Raw genomic sequence first — 21458 nt, forward strand, 5'->3', positions numbered from 1 at the left:
GTGGGAGGTAAAAAATTATGTCAATTACAATTAGCAGAGGTGATTGACGTCAAAATATTGGCATGTCTTCTCTTTTAGAGAAGGTGAAAAAAAAGAGGTAGACGAAACACGAAACACAACTTAATTTGTAAAATGTTTATCCTCCGTGTAATAAATATGGAGTTTTTGTTACTAAAAAGATAAGTCTCATTATTAATCCTCTTTAGTAAAATAAGAAGAGAGTCACTCACGCAGGATGAAGGATGAAATCTGACGTTTAATTTGTTAGACAATTATGCTAATGAGATACTACAATTATATGATAAGCAAAAATAAGATTTTATCTAAAGATTAAATTAACCTTAGGAAAAAAGTGAGATAATTAATTATGAAAGTATAATGTAATCTTGGTACTGTAGATATGAGATACTCCCTCCGTCCCCTATTAAGAGTCACACTTTTCCATTTCGGTCCGTCCCCAATTAAGAGTCACACTTCATTTTTACCATAAATGGTAAGTAGGTCTCACATTCCACTAACTCAATTCACTCACATTTTATTATAAAACCAATATAACAAAATGGATCTCACATTCCACTAACTTTTTCGAACCAACTTTTCTTTACATTTCTTAAAACCCGTGTCCGATCAAAGTGTGACTCCTAATGGGGGACGGAGGGAGTAGCATACATTGACTTGAACCGAGCTTTTAAGCCTAACAAAATTAACAACATAACCATGTCATATATAGTGCCACTGGACTGCCACGTAAGCTATTATTTTCTATTCCGGCCCAAACATAACAAATTCACATAACGACCTAAATTATTACGAAGATGAAATTCAAAATTCACCGAAAATAACAAATTCCAGCCAAAATTAAAGATATTTTCGACTAAAAATGAGTGCCCACAAATACCACAAAAGCTGTATCACGTCGTTCTCAACATGACAGTGATGCTACTCCAAATCCATCTCTCGATTCTCTCTCTTTACATAATTTAAATCACAAATGAATAAAATCAACACAATGCAATTTTATTAGTGCATTTCCTTTAAATGAAATATTTTATAATCAAAACATTATTCCACATCTGATTTTTTCGCGCTTATGAGGAACGCCGGCGGCGAGATCGTGGCGGTGGACGGCGGCTACATCGTCCGCTCCACCGGCAAAAAGGACCGCCACAGCAAGGTCTCCACCGCCAAGGGCCCCCGCGACCGCCGCGTCCGCCTCGCCGCCCACACCGCCATCCAATTCTACGACGTCCAGGACCGCCTCGGCTACGACCGCCCCAGCAAGGCCGTCGATTGGCTCCTCCGCCACGCCAAATCCGCCATCGACGACCTCGCTCAGCTCCCCCCCTGGCACCCCGCCCCCTCCGCCGCCGCCGACAATTCCAATTCCGCCTTCCCTCCGCCCTCTCTCGACCTCTCCGCCGCCGATTCCGCCTCCAATTCGAGTTTCCCGCCGCCGGAAAGCGGATCCGCCGCGATGCGGCTGTTTCACACCTTCGCCGACTCCGATTTGCTCCGCAGCCAGGATCTGAGGCTCTCGCTGCAGTCGTTTCAGGAGCCGATTCTCCTCCACCACCACCAGCCGCCGCCGCCGCAGCAGCAGCATCCGATCCAGATCGGAATCGAAGGATGGGCGGAGCACCACCAATTTCAGCAAATGTTAGGTCAAAATCAATTTGTTTCACAGAGGGGAACCCTTCAGTCCAATACCACACCTTCAATTCGCGCGTGGATGGATCCATCCGCCGACGATCCGTTCGCCTCCGGCTTCTCCGGATTCGCCACCCACGCGCGAAACGAGGACGGCTATTCCGATAAGCCATCCTCCGCCTCCTCCGGCTCTCGTCACTGATAAGTAAGTTCTCTAACCGTTGTGTTTAAAATTTAAATTTTTAAATACGGAACAGTATCTGTTATGAATCTAGATCTTTATTTGTGTCTGTCTAATGGATATTATAATAATTTTAAATAGAGAGATCGGGAATTTGTGCGGAAGACGAGGAAGAAGATCGAGAGACTCTGGTCGTCTGCGTGTAATGTATTGTTTCGTTTCTCGTTTGCTACTTTGTTTTTTGTATGTTCAACTAGTGTCATGTACTCAACTCAATAATTGCTTTTAATTTGGTGTTATGTCATGTTGATTGAGGTTTGATCAAGTGAGTTTGAATTTTGTTATATTTACTATGTGAAGTAGTATGAATGCCATAAATCTTGCATTTTCTATGAAAAATACAATTAATTGAGCTGTTTATTAGTAGGAGTATAATTTAGATGACACAACTAGGAATAATTAGGTTGTTACTTGAAGAGAAATTAATGGTGTCAAAGAGATAGTTGGAAGTCATTAATTATATCTTTACTTGTTTTGCTTTTACTACTTGAAAGCTCATCAACTTCTTTAGTCCAGCAAAAGGAATAGGTAAAGCGACTCATCCTTCCCCGTCTCCATCCGTGCTTGGGTGTTGGGGAGCGTTCGGATAATGGTCGTTTTCCACCAACATCGAGACCCCCCCGAGTCAGACCGGATAAGGGAGGGATTTAATATAGACTGTGAGTCGGTCCTCCTATTATCAGTTAGTTTTCAGATAGAACATCTTTAGGTTTGAATGATTTCCTTTTACCTATCAGATATGCTTCAACGAATAAGATCAAATTAAATACTACGAATTGAGTTATACTGTATCGAAATTGTGAAGTAAAAAGAAATCAAAGTATACACGGGGTATGCTTCAATGAATGATACTGCATTTAGTCCATATCTCTCCTCTATGTATGGGATGCACTTCAAATAATATAAGACCACAACTAGTTTCTTCAAATATGAGGTATGCTTCATTAAATGAGACTGCACTGTGCCTAAGTGAACAATACTAGAAGATCCAATGGGCTAAGAAATGAGATGCCAAATAAAGAAGATGCCCTTTCACTACACACACATCAATATTTGGAACTTAGTCATCAATGTATTCATGGTCCCCTACCCTGCAGTGCCTTTAAAATCTTTTGAAATCTAGCTTAAATTCTATCTTACCTCACACACACAAACAACAAAGAAGTAAATTTGAAAAAAGATAAATAAAATGTTTTGCAAAGACATGGTGTCTGTCAATGGTTGTTGGTACATCTTAATTCACTCACTGCATGAGTCCTAGAAGAGTGAAGAATAGCATCTTAGTAATTCGTTATTTGGAGATATTGTTGACCCCATGGTGCGGTGGCTCTATCCATTCCCCACCTTGTAGGACATATTTTTAGTTTTATTTCATCACCCGTCTTCTATTGCTAGCAATGACTATCGGCACTGTCTTTGCCTTCCGACATCAACAATGACCTGATATACTATCTCTGACTCCATGAGTTTTCGTTTTTTGGATCCGCCATTGATCCATACTCTTTTACTTGGAGTTACTTAGTAGTTATAGAAATTTTAATCATGCTATGTGGTATATAGTCATATTCATTGTTCGCAGCTCAATATCCTAAGGTTTTTGGTTCATTATCACGTTGTTTTAATGGTTAGGAGAAACATATTTTATATCGCTATTCGCTAGACATTGAAATAATGATACTTTCCCAATAAATCATTATGGAAGCCCAAGGTTGTATGTAATATAGGAGAAAATGTTAAACAATTTTTTTTCATACAGTTGTGTTGTGTAGTATTTTATTTTAAACAAATAAAAAATTAACAGATGCGATTGGTCCCGGCGGGGCTCGAACCCGCGACCTTCGGCTCATAAGACCAACGCTCTAACCAACTGAGCTACGGGACCTTGGTTGATAAAGAATGTGCAAAAGAGACATTTGTAATTAATTAAGCAATTAGTTGTCTAGATTCAGGATATTTTTTCTTTTTTTTATGTTGGAAGCCTGGAAGGGACTAAGGAATTTGGTATAAACGAACATTTTTGTATCTTGTTTTGTTTCTTTTTTAAGGTAAAAGATAGTAATATAACCTTGATAAATGATAAAATTATAACGTAAAATACAATTTTCATAAGGGTAGTTCGAGTGCCTATTGGTGTGTGGTGGTGTTGATTTTTACTGATGAAAAACATAAATCAAAATAGAGAAAAGATACATAAATTTTATATGTATATAATATCTTTGAATTTTAAAATTTAATTGAATTTAATTAAAAATTAATTTTATTATTTGTTAAATAAAAAAGAAGTGATGTAGAAATTTTATTTTAAATTGTAATATGATTTCAAGTTTGATTCGAATTAATTATACAGTATATAGTAAAAAAATAAATAATATACAAATATTTAAGAAATTTCAATTTTTTAAAATGTTACAAAATAATTAGTATGATATTTATTTTAAATCCATCAATGTTTACAAATCGATTTTTAATGTAAAATATTTAAAAAATTCGATTATATACGTACAATTATGTACATTTATCACTACTCATCAAAATATTAGTTTATGAAATAGTAAAGTTAATTAAATAATAACATAAAAATTAATACCAATTTACAAACTAGTACGATTAGGGGTGTAAATTCGGGTACCCGCGGGTACCCAAACCCGAAAATTCGGGTACCCGAACCCGAAATCTCAAAAATATCATACCCAATACCTGACCCGTATGTGAATTTGGGTACCCTAATACCCGATGCGGGTACTCGAACCCAACTATTCGGGTACCCAACAACCAGAAATTATTATATTTTAAATTTATCTTTTATAATAAATTAAATTGTGATGAGAATATAAATTATTAAAAATCACACAATACTTATACTCCCTCCGTCCACGAATAGGAGTCCCGGTTGGCCATTTCCATCCGTCCGCCATTAGGAGTCCCGGTTAGACATTTTATCTTGGGAGTATAAAAAATGACCCCATTGTTCTCTTAATTTAGAAGCTGCAATTAATTTTAATTCACTTTGATTGCAATTTCTCACTCTCTCTCTTAATGTTAGATTTCATTATTCCAAAGAATAAAATAAATAATAATATAAATGGGTCCCACATTCCACTATCACACACTTTAATTATTACACTCAAACTTTTCTTAAAACTCGCACCCAACTCAACCGGGACTCCTATTCGCCGACGGAGTGAGTACTATTTATTGACCACAATTCTATATTATAAAATAGACATTAGAAAAATAGTCAGTACTTAATTTTAAAATTAAATTTTTTTTGGTATAAATTGAAACATAAAAGAGATTAAAATAATTTTTTAAGACATTAAATGAGCATGCATGAGCATGTAAATAAAATGGAGAAAGCATAACTAATTAACTATATATTTTCAAAAGATAACAAGTAAGAACATAAATAATGCAATATGAATCGAACACGAATATAAAGAAGAGAGCAAACGGCCAAAAGAGAGCAGCAGCAACGGCGTGAAGGAAACTTGAAAAAGTGAGGCACACGAAAAATTTATAAATCTACATGTGATTAAATAAAGTTACCCTAGATTTACCCTATGGGCCATAGGTCATATACTAAATAAAAATATTTATCACAAATACATAATTAATCGGGTTTAATCGGGTATTAGTTGAGTACCCTAATACGGGTTTCGGGTACCCTAAACCCGAAAAATCCTAACATTAACTACCTAAACCCGTACCGAAATCCATAATTTCGGGTTTCGGGTATCCAAAACCCATTGGATATTGGGACTGGGTCGAGAATACCCGAAACCCACGGATTAAATTTTCAGGCCTAATTACGATAGGATATCCAGAGTAATTAATTTTGCAATCGTGTAAATGTCACGGGCTCTATTTCCTCAATCCTTATCTTTAAATTTTCACTTTTATTTTACTATACAAGTAGAGATTGATGAAAAATAAAAATAAAAATAAAAATAAAAATAAAAATAAAAATAAAAATTTATGGTATTTTTGAATGAGTTTGAGATTCCAAAAGAAAAGTCGCTGTTTTCAGCAAAGAAAAGTCGCTGATAACTTGAATCACCTTATCTATCAACTAGAAATCACAACCCCATCAACCGCTCCAAATCCAAACAACAATGGCTTCCACAGCCTCTCCACCGTCGTGTGCTCTCACAGTATCAAAGCCACCCTCTTCCCTCACCTCCCTCTCCGCCTTCACCTCCTTCAAAATCCGAACCCCGGGAAGAGCGAGGCCGAATTCGTCTGTCTCCGCTGTGAAGGCCGAATTCGACCTCGCTTACTTCGAGAGAGACCTCGAAGGAGGCGACGCGCCGCCGGCCACGCCGGGGTTCCCGGAGGCGGAGGACAAGGAGGAGCCGCAGTGCCCGCCCGGGCTCCGGAAGTACGAGACCATGGTCGTCCTCCGCCCCGACATGTCGGAAGACGAGCGCCTCACATTCACTCAAAAATATGAAGAGGTGATGAATTTTGATTTTTTGTTGTTTTTATTTTCAAAATTTTTAGAAGTTTTCGGTGAATCGAGAACGAAGCGTACTTGCGTTCATGTTGTCGATGAATCTGAAGTTGAGTTGATCGTGTTCCAAGTTGAGTTTATAGGAATGAGATTCTATCGACGTATTTAGGGAGCCATTAATTGAGAAATTGAATCAATTGATAGATAGTTGTCATAAATACAATCTTTAGGGGTCATTGGGCAGAGAAGATAGATAAGGTAAAACGTGATAAAGAACAAAAATTTTAGATCATTTTAGATCACATAACCTCAAGATAGCGGAGTTATCTACCCTGGCAAATAGACCTTTAGATGATTAAGGCGAATTATGTTATATTTTACAACATTGGGTCGATAATTTTTGTGTGTTGGTGTGAAATTGGATGGGATTGAGGTTGTGGGAAATGAGAAGTATCTTGCCAACTAAATTGCGCTTCAACCTGGCTAATTTAGGGAGAATATTCATTTCCACAAGTTATGGTTTATGTAAAACTCTGTTGAATGTGGGTTGTCGTGCAGTTACTAGTAGCTGGTGGTGGGATGTACGTTGAGGTGTTCAACCGTGGCGTGATCCCACTTGCTTACAGCATCAAGAAGAAGAACAAGGCCGGAGAGACGAACACGTACATGGATGGGATCTACCTTCTTTTCACCTACTTCACCAAGCCCGAGTCGTTGAAAATTCTCTCCGACACACTACTTGCCGACGATGAGGTCATTCGGTCATCCAGTTTCAAGATCAGGAAAAGGAAGTTGTTTTAGGTATGTGGAATGTACTGTTAAGTTGTTTGTAATGTCTTTTTAGCCTAGCTCGGGATACTGGTTTCATTGTCCTGAGCTAGATATTGCGTGTTTCTATAGCGAGGGAGAGATTTATTTTGGATTTTTGGAAGGTAAATGCACATTCATGTTCTACAATCCTAACTTTTGGATGGGTTACAACACTATCAAATAAAAAATATGAAGAGCAACATTTGTTACCCATAAAGGCTCGTTTGATAAGTTAGTAATGCCTAGATATAGATACATATATGACTATTTCTAAGTGTTTGATATCATAGTTAACTTATTATGTCAGCCCGTGGTATTTTCTATGGCCCATCCGAGCCTGCAAATTTTTCCTTTAAATACAAAGATATGTATCTCATAAATTTGATCGGATAGCATTTCTACCTCATTTATTATGATTTATTAATACAAAATCTAGATAATTTCTTGTCTGCCAAACAACAACGAAAAAACCTTCATTCGAGCTTATCTTGACACGAAGCCCGCATTTCTTATCTTATTTAACAAATCTTGTTATATCTATCTTTCTTATCAAACGAGCCGCAAGTATGCAACACTAATAGTTAGGTAGAGTCCTACTAAGCTATCTTTGTGGATAACAATCTAATATTGATGGTTGGATTTAGAGAATGAATCATCAGGATTAAAATACATAAATGTCAACTTTCTTTATAAAAATGTTCATCGGCATAAAACATATGAAAGACATCAATTTGCGTCATAAAAATGCGAACCAAGTTTAAATAAGATATTTTGTTGACATTATATGTCATATGTTAACATCACATTCGAAAATCCAACAGCCTAACAATGACCAAATTATAATTATCATTTGGTTATATCTCTATAAGTCACATAAATGTAACTCATCAGTCAAATTGGCTAATAGGGACAAATCTAAAGATATGTGTAGCACAACATTTCCTTTAAACAAAATATACAAAAATTATCTAAATAATGATCAAAGTTATATACGGACCGAACTCAAACAAATAATAATGAATTTTTTCAAGAATTTGTTTCTATAAATTCCCTTTTTTTTTTTCTCCCACCTAATTTAAAAAAGAACAAAATAGAAAAAAGTCCCACTATTAGATTAGAAAAAAAAAGGGAGAGACACACCATGTGATGCTTCTCTCTCCCTAAATTAATAAATATCATTATATTATTCCTCCTCCTTCTCCGCCGCCTGCCGCTGGTTGCTCAAAGGCGGCTCCGGCGGTGGCGCCTCCACATTCTTCTTCATGTTTTGCTCGTGGAAGACTTTACTCAGCCTCTCTATTTCCTTCTTGAGTGCTTCTTGGTGGGCTGTATATCCGATGTCAAACAATAAGTTTTATTCGTTGTGAATCGGTTTAGGTAGATTAATTTGAGGCGTGTTGTTACACTAATTAGTATTCCACATTAAATGAAAAGTTAATTTACACAAAAATCATGCCCAACTTGCAAATAATAAAGGGATCATATCTGTTAAAATCATGAAATTTGATAAAATTCTTTCAATCTATAATGTTTAAAAATGAAATACTGAATCACAAAGTTTAAAGTTTTTCGATCGTATCATATTTATACAAAATGCCGACTTTTGGTGATGCTCAAATAGTCTTCGCAATAATGTGAAAAAATAAAAAAGAAAAGAAATTAAAAGAAAGGAAAAAAATAATTTTCTCGTAACATCAATACCGTTTGAGTACCACCAAAAGATGTCAATTTGTGATTACTAGAATTTGACTAAATTCCATAGTCTCATTTGCTTTGATATAGAATTTAATGAATTAATTGGGTGTGTATATTCTGAGTGAAAGGTGAGTCTCATCTCTACTATACAAATTTTATACTGTAATTGAATGCGAGTGAATTGAGTTACTAAAAATGAGACTTCTAACACCTGACAAGATGAAATATTGTACTCCGTAATAAACTTTTTGATAATTGAAAAATAAAATGTACTGTAGTTACCATCTTTGAATATTTTGTCTTGAGCCAATGCTGCTATCCTCTGCTTAATAGCACTGTTATCCACATTCAGTAGCAGCCTTTGATGGTCCAGAAATGCTACTCTTGGCGACAATGCAGATACCTCTGCCTAATATATTATCATAATTACTTTTTTGGCAATTATTTAGCATGAAAACAGAATTAAACATTTAACTATGTTATTTATTTGATGTACCTGTAAGGTTGTAACACTCCTTTCAAGCTCAGAAATGTATTGCAGCTTTCTCACTCTTGACCTCTGGGCTGACTGCCGGTTTGCCATGATTCTGCAAGAGAGTTTAATAAAATTATTACTATAATCCATATTAAAATTGAATAATTGACAAAATACTTACTTAGTTATTAAAATCATGAGTATTGCTTCACAACTATTTGCTGTGTACAATACGATATTTACAAAACTTTTTTTGAATATTTATAGTGGAAATGAGTCATGTCTCATTTATTAGAATGTGTCTAATTTTAACGTGCGAACCAAAATGAAAATACAAACAATTTTTTTGGGAGAAGGTGTAAATATTTATTTATCTAGAATCTAGATATACTAATTAATAGAGAGATCAATTTAATATTTTCTTCCTTTCAAGTTAATAGGGAAAACTATTGTATTGTTAAACAGAAAGAAAATAAATATAATTGAGAATAAAGTAAGAAAAATTAAATGATCGATTTTCTCCTATTCAAGTTAATTGAGAAAAATAATTTTTAATATAATTTTGCTAAGTAGAAAAAAATTGAAATGGAGTATAAAAATGGTCGATTTTTGTCAAAATAAAAATTATTCGTTTAAACTGAAAGATTTCAAAAATTATTGATTAAATTTGCAATTTATTAAAAGAAAAACATGGGCAAAATTAATTCAACAGAATTTCACCTTTTGATTCGTTTAGGATCTCCGGCGGCGTTGTCGGAGCATTTATATGTCTGCAGCGCCTCCGCCGCTTTATCGGAGCTGTCGACCTCCACCGGTTCAGCCTTGGGCTGAACGCGGTGGAGCTCCGTCGCGGCCCTCTTCTCAATCTCTCCGTCGCTGTTCTGATCGGACGGCGTGGAGGGGTTGACGCTGGACGGATTCGACGACGATCCGACCGCGACGAGGTCGTCGGAAAACATGTTCCGAAGCTCCTCGTCGTCGATCCGATCGAACCCGCCGCCGTGAGCGTCCTCGACGAATTCAATGGGGTCGCTCTCGGAGCGGCGGTGGGAACTTCGCCGCATCAAGGAGAAGTCGAGGAAATCGTCCACCCATGAGCTTGGTGGCGCGGCGGCCAGCGTATTGTGGAATTGAAACGATGGCCAGTTGTGCGCCGCCGCCATGGTGGTGGGGGCTTTGGGGGGCAAATGTTCCATGCACTTCAATTGAAAGAATGTGATTCCAATTTCTTGTTTCACTTTGTACAACGATATGTGACAATAACTAACAATCGAAGTGACCTAATTAAATTCGAGCCGAACCAAACCAAACCAAAAGATGTCCTTATGATGTCGAGAAAATTAAGGTGTCTGATGGGACAATGTTATGTCTGTGTATATATAGAGTGAGGACTACAGAGACATGGTATATGCGTTTTGTTATTTTCAAATAAAGTCTATTTGGTTTAAATTGGACAATTTTTTAACTAGTAAATGTTGTGAAAATTTTTTGAATAGAAAAATGTAAACTACTCTACTAGGGATAGTTGTGAGTTGTAACTTGTAATAGTGACGTCATGAGTTTACTATAAAAAATAGTAAACTCTGTCCTGACTAAGTTGAAACAAATCTTTTGGATACGGAGATTAAGAAATTGTATTAAAAAGTAAGAAAGATATAAAGTAGATGGAGGAATAAAGTAAGAGTGATTGAATGTTTTGTTTGTTGTTAAAAAAAATGACTCAACTTAGTTGGGACATCCCAAAAAGGAATACGACTCAACTTAGTTGGGATCAAATGGAGTAAAAAATAGTAAAATATGAAAAAATAAAATAAAAGCAATGTTAATGAAAATGAGACTAAATACATTTGAGAAAAATGTACAAGAAATAGAAAAGAGAAAATGACTTATAATAAAAAAGGATTTACGTTGGTCGTGAATGGAGGCAGTACTTCCACCATCTTATTTAAAATGACTTGTTTTTTTTGGCACGACGTTCCATTTAAAGTGTAATGCTACATATATTTTTTTGGAAACATCTATCTTTTCTCATATTTATTTTTTCTTGATATAATTTATAAAATAATAATGGAGTGTAAAATTTCATACCAAGAAAAAGAACTTTTTTCATTTAAGAAGGAAATACTAGCCATATCTGTTTGTAATGAAGAAATAGGAGGGAAAGAGTGTCACATGGAAGTTGGACAGCTAGCAACAGCTGGGGGGATTTTTTAAGATGATAATCTAAGTGACTGAACCAACAGCTTTGATGGAAAGTATAGGTTGTATAATGAGGGGGGCAACAGCCCACCACGTGCCGATGTGACATTTTTGGAACCTATCTTCATTTTTATTTATTTCCAATTTTAGTAGTAGTACTCTCTCTATCTCAAAAAATTGAGTCACTTTCGTTTATGATAGGAATTCATACTACTAGTTAGGGGGTTTGCTTAATCGATTTACACGAACCAATGTCATTCTACTTTTTACTCAACTTTTTAAGGGTTGGAGACTTTTCAAAATTAAGAATTCTTATGAGGCATGACAGTCGTTATAATGTGACATGCAACTTTTCGCTAATCATTATTCGTGTCTCCTTAAATTCGCTTAATTAATTAATATATACCCACTCAATAAGTACACCCCAAACAAGCCACTTAATTATAAGATCATTTCAAATTATTAATGACTTCATCTTAATTCAAGTAGAGATAACATTTCTCTGATACTACTACATGTGTATGGCCCATGGGCCAATTGGTATATAGTGAAAACACTAAGAAACTGAAGAAGGAAATTTTGGGGACAAAAGCAAAGAGTGCACATGGGGTGGACATATGATACTAAAATGTGCTGCACTGCCCTAACGTAACCAAATATAACCATATTACAATCAATATTATGGAATTGAATAGTAGTAGTAATTTTCAACTCTGAATCTACTTAAAATTTTCGTAAAAAATAAAAACTCTATATGTACTTAATTTTTAAATTTAATTCATCCATTATATTTTGATTTAATAGGCTGGCCTATCTATTAAGCGACTCTTCCATTTCATCGAATTTTTCCAAATACTGTTCGAAATGAAAGTAGTTCATTTATACAAAAACATAACTATTTAAGTGGGTGTGGGTGTGACAGGTTAAAATCCTTCAATTGGATCGATCAATTCATATCTAGGGATGCATTTATAATTTTGAAAGCATTTCATTGTAATACTGAATTAACTTTATCAAAATATTGAATGTATGTCGTGATAACACTGGATTTATCCTATCACACATGTATGTTAACATCATGATAGTTAAAGGTTTTAAAAAAAATACACTTTTTCATAATATTATATTTAATTTGTCATATTATTAAATTTAGTTAACTATAATTGTCATTGAATAAAACACATGTGTCATTATAGAATAAAAATAATAATAATAAATTTACAGCATTGATAGTATTAAATTTACAACATTATAACATAATTATATGCAAAATTTAGTGAATTCCATCAAATTCTATGATAATAGTTTCTCATTTCAACAGAGACTATTGACTATTCACTATACTTCAAGGATTTTATACATATACATAGAGCTCATTAATGGCGCTAAATTTAAATCTAGAAAATTTTGCTTCGCATTATGCATTCATCGCTCTTTCCCACTTACCATCTTCACAAATCCCCACAAATCTCTCGGGAAATTGCCTGCGATATTGCAATTTGCAAATCCAATCATCCAGATCCAAATCCAATCGATCTATATAAACACACATACACTGACGCATTTGGATAAGCGGAGATGGCGGGCGGCTACAGGGCGGCGGAGGACGACTACGACTACCTCTTCAAGCTGGTGGTGATCGGCGATTCCGGCGTCGGAAAATCGAATCTGCTGTCGCGATTCGCTCGCAACGAGTTCTGCTTGGACTCCAAGTCCACCATCGGCGTCGAATTCGCCACGCGCAGCATTCGCGTCGATGATAAGGTCATCAAGGCTCAGATTTGGGATACCGCCGGCCAGGAACGGTAATCCTTCTTCTATTTTCTCATTTCTCTTCTCAATTGGGGGAAGAATTAGGGCTTTGGGGATTTGAACGGATTGAATTTCGTTTTTGTTGCATTTTCCGAACGAATTTGTGATTTGTAGAATGTAGATCAGGTTGATTTGATTTTGATTGGATGTTAAGCTGATTTAACTGTAGCAGAGATTCATTGATTGATGTTTAAGAATGAAATGTGATTTGGCTTTTGCAATTCAGAAATCTCCATGGTTTCCTTTTGCTAAACCTCACTAATTTTTTGCTTTTTTATGATAATTTAATTTCCCTCGTTTTGCAAAAAGTTTGATTTATGTTTCGCTTGACGTGACTTGGCAACAGAATGATGAGTCGGATCGTCAAATTCTTAGGTGGATTTAGAAAATATCGAAAACATGGATCGTTTAAGAATTGGACGAACTTGACTCATCATTTTGGATTATTTTCCACTTGACGTGACTTGGCAACAAAATGATGGGTCAGATTGTCAAATTCTTAGGTGGATTTAGCGTTTTCTAGAAAAATATCAAATGCGTAAATTCGGAATATTTTCTAGAAAATGAATCTAATCAATTTGTTATCATTACTTATGCCTCTAGATATCGCGCGATCACCAGTGCCTACTACCGGGGAGCAGTCGGGGCGCTAATCGTGTACGACGTCACCCGGCAAGTAACTTTCGAAAGCGTTGAGAGATGGCTGAAGGAGCTCCGAGACCACACGGATCAAAGCCTCGTGATCATGGTGGTAGGCAACAAGGCGGATCTGCGCCACCTCCGGGCTGTCTCGACCGAAGACGGGCAAGGTTTCGGCGAGAGGGAGAAGACGTATTTCATGGAGACATCAGCACTTGAGTCCTTGAATGTTGAGAATGCTTTCACGGAAGTGCTCACACAGATATACTCCGTGGTCAGTCGGAAAGCTCTTGAGGTTGGCGACGATCCGGCAGCGATTCCGAAGGGGCAAACCATAAACGTCGATGCTCCACCAGTCAAAAAGATCGGTTGCTGCAGCGCGTGATCCCGGAATTCATCTTCAAGTTAAAGAACAAGTGAACAGAATTTACATTGATTTGATTTTCTTTCTTGTGTAATGTATGTGGAACTACATATTAATATCTATACTACAAGCCTTTTAACAATTGTTGTTCGGTTTCGAATGAATACAGTCTTATGAATGTTGTTCGGTTAGATGGATTCAATCTGATACACGATACTTCTTCTCGGGATAGTGTGGTGGCAACTAAAATACTGCATCTCATGATAACCACAACAAACAAATGTGTATACAAAAATGAATGTTCTTGATGAGGTTCGAACATTCTGGCCAACGTCAATCGACTGTAAGGGCCGGGGACTTGCATAACGGGCAAGTATTATGGCCCAGCAACCACCTCTTTATGCAGTGCTTGTGATATTCATGGGTACATTCGAGGGTTCCGATAATCTCTCCGGCCTTGAACTCGTCCTACACATAGAAAACTGGAATCAGTCACAACAAGCAAAATCAAAACAAGAAGCAACACTGAGAATAAATGTCAGACAGTAAAGGAATAATACCAAGCATATAACACATTCGCCATGAGTTGGCAACGATTCGAACGTTCGTACATTCAAATTACGTTCAATGAATTCTGACGATAATCCGATGCTAACATTGCCTATCGCTTCTGTCAATGCAAGAAGCTCCTGCAAATATAATGTCAAAACCAAGACCTTAGGAAAACTCATTAGCAATCAGTCGTGATTCCCTTCGACATATCTAGGACGCGTTAAATTAGAGCAATAAACTCCCTTATTACCTCATAAGAGTGATCATTTATATCAAAATGCTGAACTTGTAGCTGATCTGCAACTTCATCTACTTCATCATGGCCAAGAATCTCGGGAGCCACGACCTCCTAAACATGGCCGCCAACGCAAAAGGGTCGAAACAATCACCATAACTTCATTTAGTCCATCTCAAGAGCATAACTTATGACCAACAGAAATATCTTGAAAACAAGAGGTGAAGTAGCAAGGGTGAAAAAAATAAATGTTACATCTTCAGGCAGAGGTTCTAAACAAGGAGGGTTGTGATGTCTGATATTTGGATCATTTACGTTTTCTACTGGCGGAAAAGGGGCAGGAAACGTAGGCCATAAAACTGCTCCTCCATCATAACAATGAAAATAATGATAGTAATAATAGCCGGAACCATAGGGGAAAACAACAGTATATCGATATTCTAAAATCAGGGGAATGGTAAGATTCCACTGGTTTGTGGGAACAGGAAGCCGTAGGATAAGGACGTTCGGGACAATGGGATTAGGTACGAGAGGATCAGGCTGTTGCTGGCCAGAGCCTTGATCTGCATCTGGATGCTGATTATTCCGATTCTCCATATCCAATCAGGTGCCTATACAGAACAGATACAAATTTAGCACGGTCAGTTTTCGCCTTTACTTCAATTAGCGATATCTCATAGTTTCTACTCATGCCTAAAGTGCTTTCGGGGAAACATCCTCATTTACATTATTACGTGCCTTAAAATCAAGGGTGAAAGTAAATATGCTCAAAATCGACAAAACTTAGCTGCAACCAATCAACATGTATAGATAACTACTAAGATACAGTCTCAACAAGCATCAAGTAAGATAGACTCTCTTAAGTCCTAGTATGATCATTTCAACGAATCAAATCAACCATTACTCCAAGAAACGAAGCATCTATAACTAATTCATCAGTTCTATCAACCAGAGGTGAAATTTAATGTGCTTAAAATGGTGAATTGTAGAAACTGCAAACAATCAACACATATAGCTCTAAAAGTATAAAATCCCGAAACTCTCTGAAGTCCTCGTATATCCATTCAACGAACAAAATTAGCCGTCACTCGAGAAACCAAGAATCTATAAGACTCACCAGATCTATCAACTAATGCTTAACAGAAACAGGGCAAACAGATCCATCTCTGCTAATCTTAATTGCAATATAATTTCTACATCTACATTTCATTATTTAAGTTAGTATAGCCACATACACATAATTAAACAAGAAATTGGTTGAATTCAACATCTGACAGATATGAAACATATGATTAAATGCTGTGAAAGTGCAAAACAGAATTTTTTTTTAAAATGAACAAACTAACCTTTTTATCATGTAAGAGCCCCAAGATTTTGCAGATTCCAACCTTTGACAACTTCACAAGCAACCAATTAAATACCCAATTTCAGCTCCGGCGATGAGCTGAAAAACAAAAAGGGGCGGAAAAACCCTAATCAAGATACATATTGAGTAGTGATTAATGATCTTCAAAACTGCAATTCAGTAAAAATAGATAAAAATTAGTGAAATGTGTGTTGAAAACTGAAGTAGAAAACCCTCGGAATGATCAAAAACTACATTTCGAAATGTTTTCTTGATCAAATTGATGGGTGAAGAGAAATTGAAAAGATTACCGAGGTGAATGAAAGATGGGGTTTTCTGCAATTTGGAGGGAAATGGGTTTGAATGGAAAATCACGAATTAATTATAATTATGAGGTTTATATATAATATAATTATGGTTTTACCGTTAATTGATGCGTTATTTTTAAAGTTTTCAGTTTCTCGACGAAATTTCATCAGTTCCTATAGAGAGTGGATATGACTGTCAAGGGTATTTTGGTAAATGCATGCGGATGGGTTGAGCTCAAAACTTCTCGTTAAGAAATGAAGGAGCGCGTTGATTGATTTGAGAGATATACTCCCACGAAATGGGATTTTTTTATAAAAGGGAAATTCAAAATGCTCAGGGATGCAGACGAGAATGCCCTCACAATGCGTGTGCATCTCCGAGGGAGGTGAATTGCGGCAGATATAGTGCAACACGCTCGCACAAAAGAGTTTGTCTTAATTTTTGCATGTGATCTTCGAATTTTGTTAATAGAATGTTTAATTTTTCGTTTAGTATTCTCTATGTTTTGGTGTTCAGGATCTACACTTGGAATTGTTAGTACGTTTCTAAGTCAACTAAGCGAACAAAAACATGAATAAATAAAATTATATGTTAAGTAAATAGATCATCTCATCATTATTTTTTATCATATACTACTAGTATATTGAATGCTCTTGATTATAGAATAGTAACCAAGAGATCAACTGCAAGAGGTTCTAACATTCCGGCCAACGTCAACCGACTCTCAGGGCCGGGGACATGCACAACGGGCAAGTATTATGGTCCCGCAACCACCTCTTTATGCAGTGCTTGTGATATTCATGGTTGCATTCGAAGGTTCCGATAATATCTCCGGCCTTGAACTCGTCCTAAACATAGAAAACCGGAATCAGTCACAATAGTAGATGATCATATTTAACTAACCAAAATCAAAACAAGAAGCAAAACTGAGAATAAATATCAGAGAGTAGTGGAACAATACCAAGCATATAACCCATTTTTTGTCACGAGTTGGCAACGACTCAAACGTTCGTACATTCAAATTACGTTCAATGAACTCTGACGATAATCCGATGCTAACATTGCCTATCGTTTCTGCCAATTCAAGAAGCTCCTGCAAATATAATGTCAAAACCAAGACCTTAGGAAAACTCATTAGCAATCAGTCGTGATTTCGTTCGACATATCCAGGGCGCGTTAAATTAGAGCGATAAACTCCCTTATTACCTCATAAGAGTTTCCACCTGGATAGTAACGCAGAACATCTAGCTCATCCGCATCTTCATCATGGCCAAGAATCTCGGGAGCCACGACCTCCTAAACATGGCCGCCAACACGAAAGGGTCGAAACAATCACCATAACTTCATTTAGTCCATCTCAAGAGCATAACTTATGACCAACAGATATATCTTGAAAACAAGAGGTGAGCAAGGGGGATAAAAAAAAATGTTACATCTTCAGGCACAGCTTCTAAACGAGGAGGGTCGTGATGTCTGATATTTGGATCATTTACGTGTACTATTGGCGGAAAAGGGGCAGGAAATGTAGGCCAATAAACTACTCCTCCATTTGGCAGTACCGTATACGAATAATAAAGATAATGGTGATAATAATAGACGAATAGTGCACCGTCAGCTGTGCCATAGAAGACAGCAGTACTATATTGATATACTGCAATCAAAGGAACAACTGGCTGTAGGTTAGGCTGAGGGACGTTCGGGACAATGGGATTAGGTACGGGAGGATCGGGCTGTTGCTGGCCAGAGCCTTGACCTGTTTCTGGATGCTGATTGTTCCGATGCTCCATATCTGATCAGGTGCTTATACAGAACAGATACAAATTTAGCTCGGTCAGTTTACGCCTTTACTTCAATCAGCAATATCTCATAGTTTCCACTCAGGCCTAATTTGGGGAAACATCCTCGTTTACATTATCACGTGTCTTAAAATCGAGGGTGAAAGTAAATATGCTCAAAATCGACAAAACTTAGCTGCAAACAATCAACATGTATAATTAACTACTAAGATACAGTCTCAACAAGCATCAAGTAAGATAGACTCTCTTAAGTCCTAGTATGATCATTTCAACGAACCAAATTAACCGTTACTCCAAGAAACGAAGCATCTATAACTAACTCATCGGTTCTATCAAACAGAGGTGAAAGTAAATGTGCTTAAAATGGTGAATTGCAAAAACTGCAAACAATCAACACATATAGCTCAAAAAGTATAAAATCCCGAAACTCTCTGAAGTCCTCGTATATCCATTTAACGAACGAAATTAGCCGTCACTCAAGAAACCAAGAATCTATAACACTCATCAGCTCTATCAACTAATGCTTAACAGAAACAGGGCAAACAGATCCATCTCTGCTAATCTCTGTTGCAAGATAATTTCTACATCTACATTTCATTTTTTAAGTTAATATAGCCACAAACACATAATTAAACAAGAAATTGGTTGAATTCAACATCTAACAGATATGAAACATATGATTAAATGCAGTGAAAATGTAAAACAGGAATTTAAAAAAGAAATCGAACAAACCAACCTTTTGCAGCTTCCAATCTTTGATTCTTCACAAGCAATCAATTAAATACCCAATTTCAGCTCCTGCGATGAGCTGAAAAACAAAAAGGGGCGGAAAAACCCTAACAAGATACTTGCAATGAGTAGTGATTCATGATCATCAAAATTACAACTCGGTAAAAATCGATAAAAATTAGTGAAATGTGTGTTGAAAATTGAAGAAGAAAACTATCGGAACAATCAAAAACTACATTTTGAAATGTTTTCTTGATCGAATTGACGGGTGAAGAGAGGATGGAAGGATTACCGAGGTGAATGAAAGATGGGGTTTTCTGCAATTTGGAGGGAAATATGGGTTTGAATGGAAAATCACGAATTAATTATAATTTATAATTATGAGGTGTAGGTCTTTTGCCGTTAATTGTTGCATTATTTTGTTTTAATTTTTCAGTTTCTCGAAGATATTTCATCAGTTCCTACGGAGAGTGGATATGACTGTCAAGGGTATTTTGGTAAATACACATGCATGTGGATGGGTTGAGCTCAAAACTTCGCGTTAACAAACAAAGGAGCGTTGATTGATTTGAGAGATATACTCCCGGGAGCGTGCGCTCATAATGCGTGTCAATGGCGGACGCAAGATTTTAACGTTGAGGTGTCCAACTCTAAGATTCAAACTCAGACAAGGAAACTACCGAGCCTAGTAGTGGTTAGCCACTTGAGCTAACAAGCAAATTTTAATTAACTATAACTATATGTAGTATAAATAGTGAAAATGTTGGGGTTCCATAGGACCCCAAACCCCTTAGTAGGTCCGTCACTGATGCGTGTAGATCTTGGGGGGAGGTTAATTGCGGCGGGGATAGTGCGAAGCGCCTACACAAGATTGTTTGTCATAAATTTTGCACGTGATTTTTGAATTTTGTTATTAGACATGTTTAATTTTATTTTGTTCATAGTTTTCTCTCTGTTTTGATATTCAGGATGACTTGACTATACTTAGAATTGCTAATACGTTTTTAAGTCAACTAACCGACCAAAAACATGAATAAATAAAATTATATGTTAGGTAAATATATCATCATTGTCTATTTTATTGCCTTAAGCTACATGTTAATTTTTTTTTTTACTCCCTCCGTCCCAAGGTATTAGACCAACTTTCCTTTTTGGGATGTCCCAACATATTAGACTCGTTTCCTTTTTTAGCAAAAAGCATCTATCTTATTTTATTCTCCACCTACTTTTTTCTCTCTTCTCTCCCCTACTTTTTCCCTCTCTCATACTTTACTCTCTCCACTTTAACTATTTAAATATCAATTCCTTAAATCATGTGCCCAAAAGAAGTGAGTCTAATACTCCGGGACGGAGGGAGTATCATATACTCCCTCCGTCCCAGATAATTTGGGACACTTTGACCCGGCACGGGTTTTAAGAAATCTAATGAAAAGTGAGTTGAAAACGTTGGTGGAACGTGGGTCCTACTTTTAAAGTATTAGTTTTATAATAAAATGTGAGTAGGAATAAGTTAGTGGAATATGGGGTCCACTATTAAAAATGGTAAAAATGAAGTGGGACAAATTATGAGGGACGATCCAAAATAAAATATTGGGTCGAATTATCTGGAACGAGGGAGTACTACTATAATATTGAATTTCACATCAACGCATGTATTAAACAATAAAGTCGCAATCCACTAGAAACATCTATCACAAGAATAACCCATGTGCCAAGTATTTTTTTTTTAACTTCATGATTTATTGTTTAAAATCTAGAAGCGGTTGGACTAATCACAATTTGATCAAGTTAATTTTATGAATTATAGGCAATTAACCTTTTTAAAATGAAAATATTTTTATTTTATTGTATACTTTATACTTCCTAGTTGGAGGGTCAAATTTTCTACGGACTCTTAAGAAAATTTCAATTATTCAATATTCAACTGGGTTAAAATTACTATATAATTAATTTTTCACGTGACATTATTAAAAAACTCAGTTTTGGACTTTTAGAATGTGATAAATATAATTTAATTATATGATTTCACATAGTAGAAATTTTAAATTTCAAGTTGGACGAAGTATGAACTCAGCTTTGGACTTTTGAGTATATACAGAAGCTTTCTCAAACAGATTTTCTATTACATTTTGTTTATGTGATGGATTTGAATATGGTTAG

The 21458-nt window shown here is 36.3% G+C and overlaps 5 protein-coding genes, 1 non-coding gene and 1 pseudogene across 13 annotated transcripts; 3 read left to right on the top strand and 4 right to left on the bottom strand.

Moving 5' to 3' along the window:
* Positions 1 to 992: 992 nt before the first annotated feature.
* LOC125209111 (transcription factor TCP4 pseudogene) lies at positions 993 to 2153 on the top strand (annotated as a pseudogene). The gene is made up of 2 exons (XR_016135155.1): positions 993 to 1852; positions 1970 to 2153. The product of XR_016135155.1 is annotated as a transcription factor TCP4 pseudogene (transcript).
* Positions 2154 to 3696: 1543 nt separating this feature from the next.
* Positions 3697 to 3770, bottom strand: TRNAI-UAU (transfer RNA isoleucine (anticodon UAU)). Its single transcript has one exon. It is a non-coding gene; the product is annotated as a tRNA-Ile (tRNA).
* Positions 3771 to 5966: 2196 nt separating this feature from the next.
* On the top strand, positions 5967 to 7295 carry LOC125202159 (small ribosomal subunit protein bS6c alpha-like). Its single transcript, XM_048100512.2, has 2 exons — positions 5967 to 6342; positions 6897 to 7295. The coding sequence occupies exons 1-2, from the start codon at positions 6001 to 6003 to the stop codon at positions 7137 to 7139; spliced, it is 585 nt and encodes a 194-aa protein (XP_047956469.1). The 5' UTR covers positions 5967 to 6000; the 3' UTR covers positions 7140 to 7295.
* Positions 7296 to 8074: 779 nt separating this feature from the next.
* On the bottom strand, positions 8075 to 10673 carry LOC125202158 (basic leucine zipper 34-like). 2 transcript variants are annotated; one of them, XM_048100511.2, is made up of 4 exons: positions 10039 to 10673; positions 9340 to 9430; positions 9126 to 9252; positions 8075 to 8474 (listed from the first exon to the last, which is right to left on the bottom strand). In XM_048100511.2, the coding sequence occupies exons 1-4, from the start codon at positions 10512 to 10514 to the stop codon at positions 8332 to 8334; spliced, it is 837 nt and encodes a 278-aa protein (XP_047956468.1). In that variant the 5' UTR covers positions 10515 to 10673; the 3' UTR covers positions 8075 to 8331. The 2 variants fall into 2 exon arrangements, with proteins under 2 accessions (XP_047956468.1, XP_088920508.1); XM_089064382.1 differs by lacking the exon at positions 8075 to 8474 and having other exon boundaries at positions 8492 to 9252.
* A 2230-nt stretch (positions 10674 to 12903) lies between these two features.
* Positions 12904 to 14474, top strand: LOC125204635 (ras-related protein Rab11B-like). The gene is made up of 2 exons (XM_048103344.2): positions 12904 to 13322; positions 13933 to 14474. Exons 1-2 carry the CDS (start codon positions 13096 to 13098, stop codon positions 14351 to 14353), a joined length of 648 nt encoding a protein of 215 aa, XP_047959301.1. The 5' UTR covers positions 12904 to 13095; the 3' UTR covers positions 14354 to 14474.
* A 95-nt stretch (positions 14475 to 14569) lies between these two features.
* On the bottom strand, positions 14570 to 16755 carry LOC148931791 (putative E3 ubiquitin-protein ligase ZFP1). The gene is made up of 5 exons (XM_089065855.1): positions 16466 to 16755; positions 15375 to 15730; positions 15135 to 15233; positions 14893 to 15021; positions 14570 to 14800 (listed from the first exon to the last, which is right to left on the bottom strand). Exons 2-5 carry the CDS (start codon positions 15714 to 15716, stop codon positions 14666 to 14668), a joined length of 705 nt encoding a protein of 234 aa, XP_088921981.1. The 5' UTR covers positions 15717 to 15730; positions 16466 to 16755; the 3' UTR covers positions 14570 to 14665.
* A 602-nt stretch (positions 16756 to 17357) lies between these two features.
* LOC125204644 (uncharacterized) lies at positions 17358 to 19695 on the bottom strand. 6 transcript variants are annotated; one of them, XM_089064594.1, is made up of 6 exons: positions 19591 to 19695; positions 19306 to 19405; positions 18207 to 18562; positions 17980 to 18069; positions 17735 to 17866; positions 17358 to 17621 (listed from the first exon to the last, which is right to left on the bottom strand). In XM_089064594.1, exons 3-6 carry the CDS (start codon positions 18558 to 18560, stop codon positions 17487 to 17489), a joined length of 711 nt encoding a protein of 236 aa, XP_088920720.1. In that variant the 5' UTR covers positions 18561 to 18562; positions 19306 to 19405; positions 19591 to 19695; the 3' UTR covers positions 17358 to 17486. The 6 variants fall into 6 exon arrangements, with proteins under 6 accessions (XP_088920720.1, XP_088920723.1, XP_088920722.1 ...); XM_089064597.1 differs by having other exon boundaries at positions 18207 to 18573; XM_089064596.1 differs by having other exon boundaries at positions 18207 to 18656.
* Positions 19696 to 21458: the final 1763 nt, after the last annotated feature.

Source organism: Salvia hispanica, chromosome 2 (genome assembly GCF_029641045.1).
Source record: "Salvia hispanica isolate PSC_SH4W2 chromosome 2, Shi_PSC_v1, whole genome shotgun sequence".
Taxonomy (NCBI): domain Eukaryota; kingdom Viridiplantae; phylum Streptophyta; class Magnoliopsida; order Lamiales; family Lamiaceae; genus Salvia; species Salvia hispanica.

Coding starts and splice junctions, on each gene's coding strand:
- LOC125202159 (XM_048100512.2), top strand. CDS start 6,001: ATGGCTTCCACAGCCTCTCCACCGTCGTGTGCTCTCACAGTATCAAAG. Junction 6,343..6,896: donor TCACTCAAAAATATGAAGAG/GTGATGAATTTT, acceptor GTTGTCGTGCAG/TTACTAGTAGCTGGTGGTGG.
- LOC125202158 (XM_089064382.1), bottom strand. CDS start 10,514: ATGGAACATTTGCCCCCCAAAGCCCCCACCACCATGGCGGCGGCGCAC. Junction 9,431..10,038: donor GATCCTAAACGAATCAAAAG/GTGAAATTCTGT, acceptor ACTCTCTTGCAG/AATCATGGCAAACCGGCAGT. Junction 9,253..9,339: donor GGAGTGTTACAACCTTACAG/GTACATCAAATA, acceptor ATAATATATTAG/GCAGAGGTATCTGCATTGTC.
- LOC125204635 (XM_048103344.2), top strand. CDS start 13,096: ATGGCGGGCGGCTACAGGGCGGCGGAGGACGACTACGACTACCTCTTC. Junction 13,323..13,932: donor GATACCGCCGGCCAGGAACG/GTAATCCTTCTT, acceptor TTATGCCTCTAG/ATATCGCGCGATCACCAGTG.
- LOC148931791 (XM_089065855.1), bottom strand. CDS start 15,716: ATGGAGAATCGGAATAATCAGCATCCAGATGCAGATCAAGGCTCTGGC. Junction 15,234..15,374: donor TAGAACCTCTGCCTGAAGAT/GTAACATTTATT, acceptor GGCCATGTTTAG/GAGGTCGTGGCTCCCGAGAT. Junction 14,801..14,892: donor GCGAATGTGTTATATGCTTG/GTATTATTCCTT, acceptor TTCTATGTGTAG/GACGAGTTCAAGGCCGGAGA.
- LOC125204644 (XM_089064594.1), bottom strand. CDS start 18,560: ATGGAGCATCGGAACAATCAGCATCCAGAAACAGGTCAAGGCTCTGGC. Junction 17,867..17,979: donor CAGGTGGAAACTCTTATGAG/GTAATAAGGGAG, acceptor TTATATTTGCAG/GAGCTTCTTGAATTGGCAGA. Junction 17,622..17,734: donor AAAAATGGGTTATATGCTTG/GTATTGTTCCAC, acceptor TTCTATGTTTAG/GACGAGTTCAAGGCCGGAGA.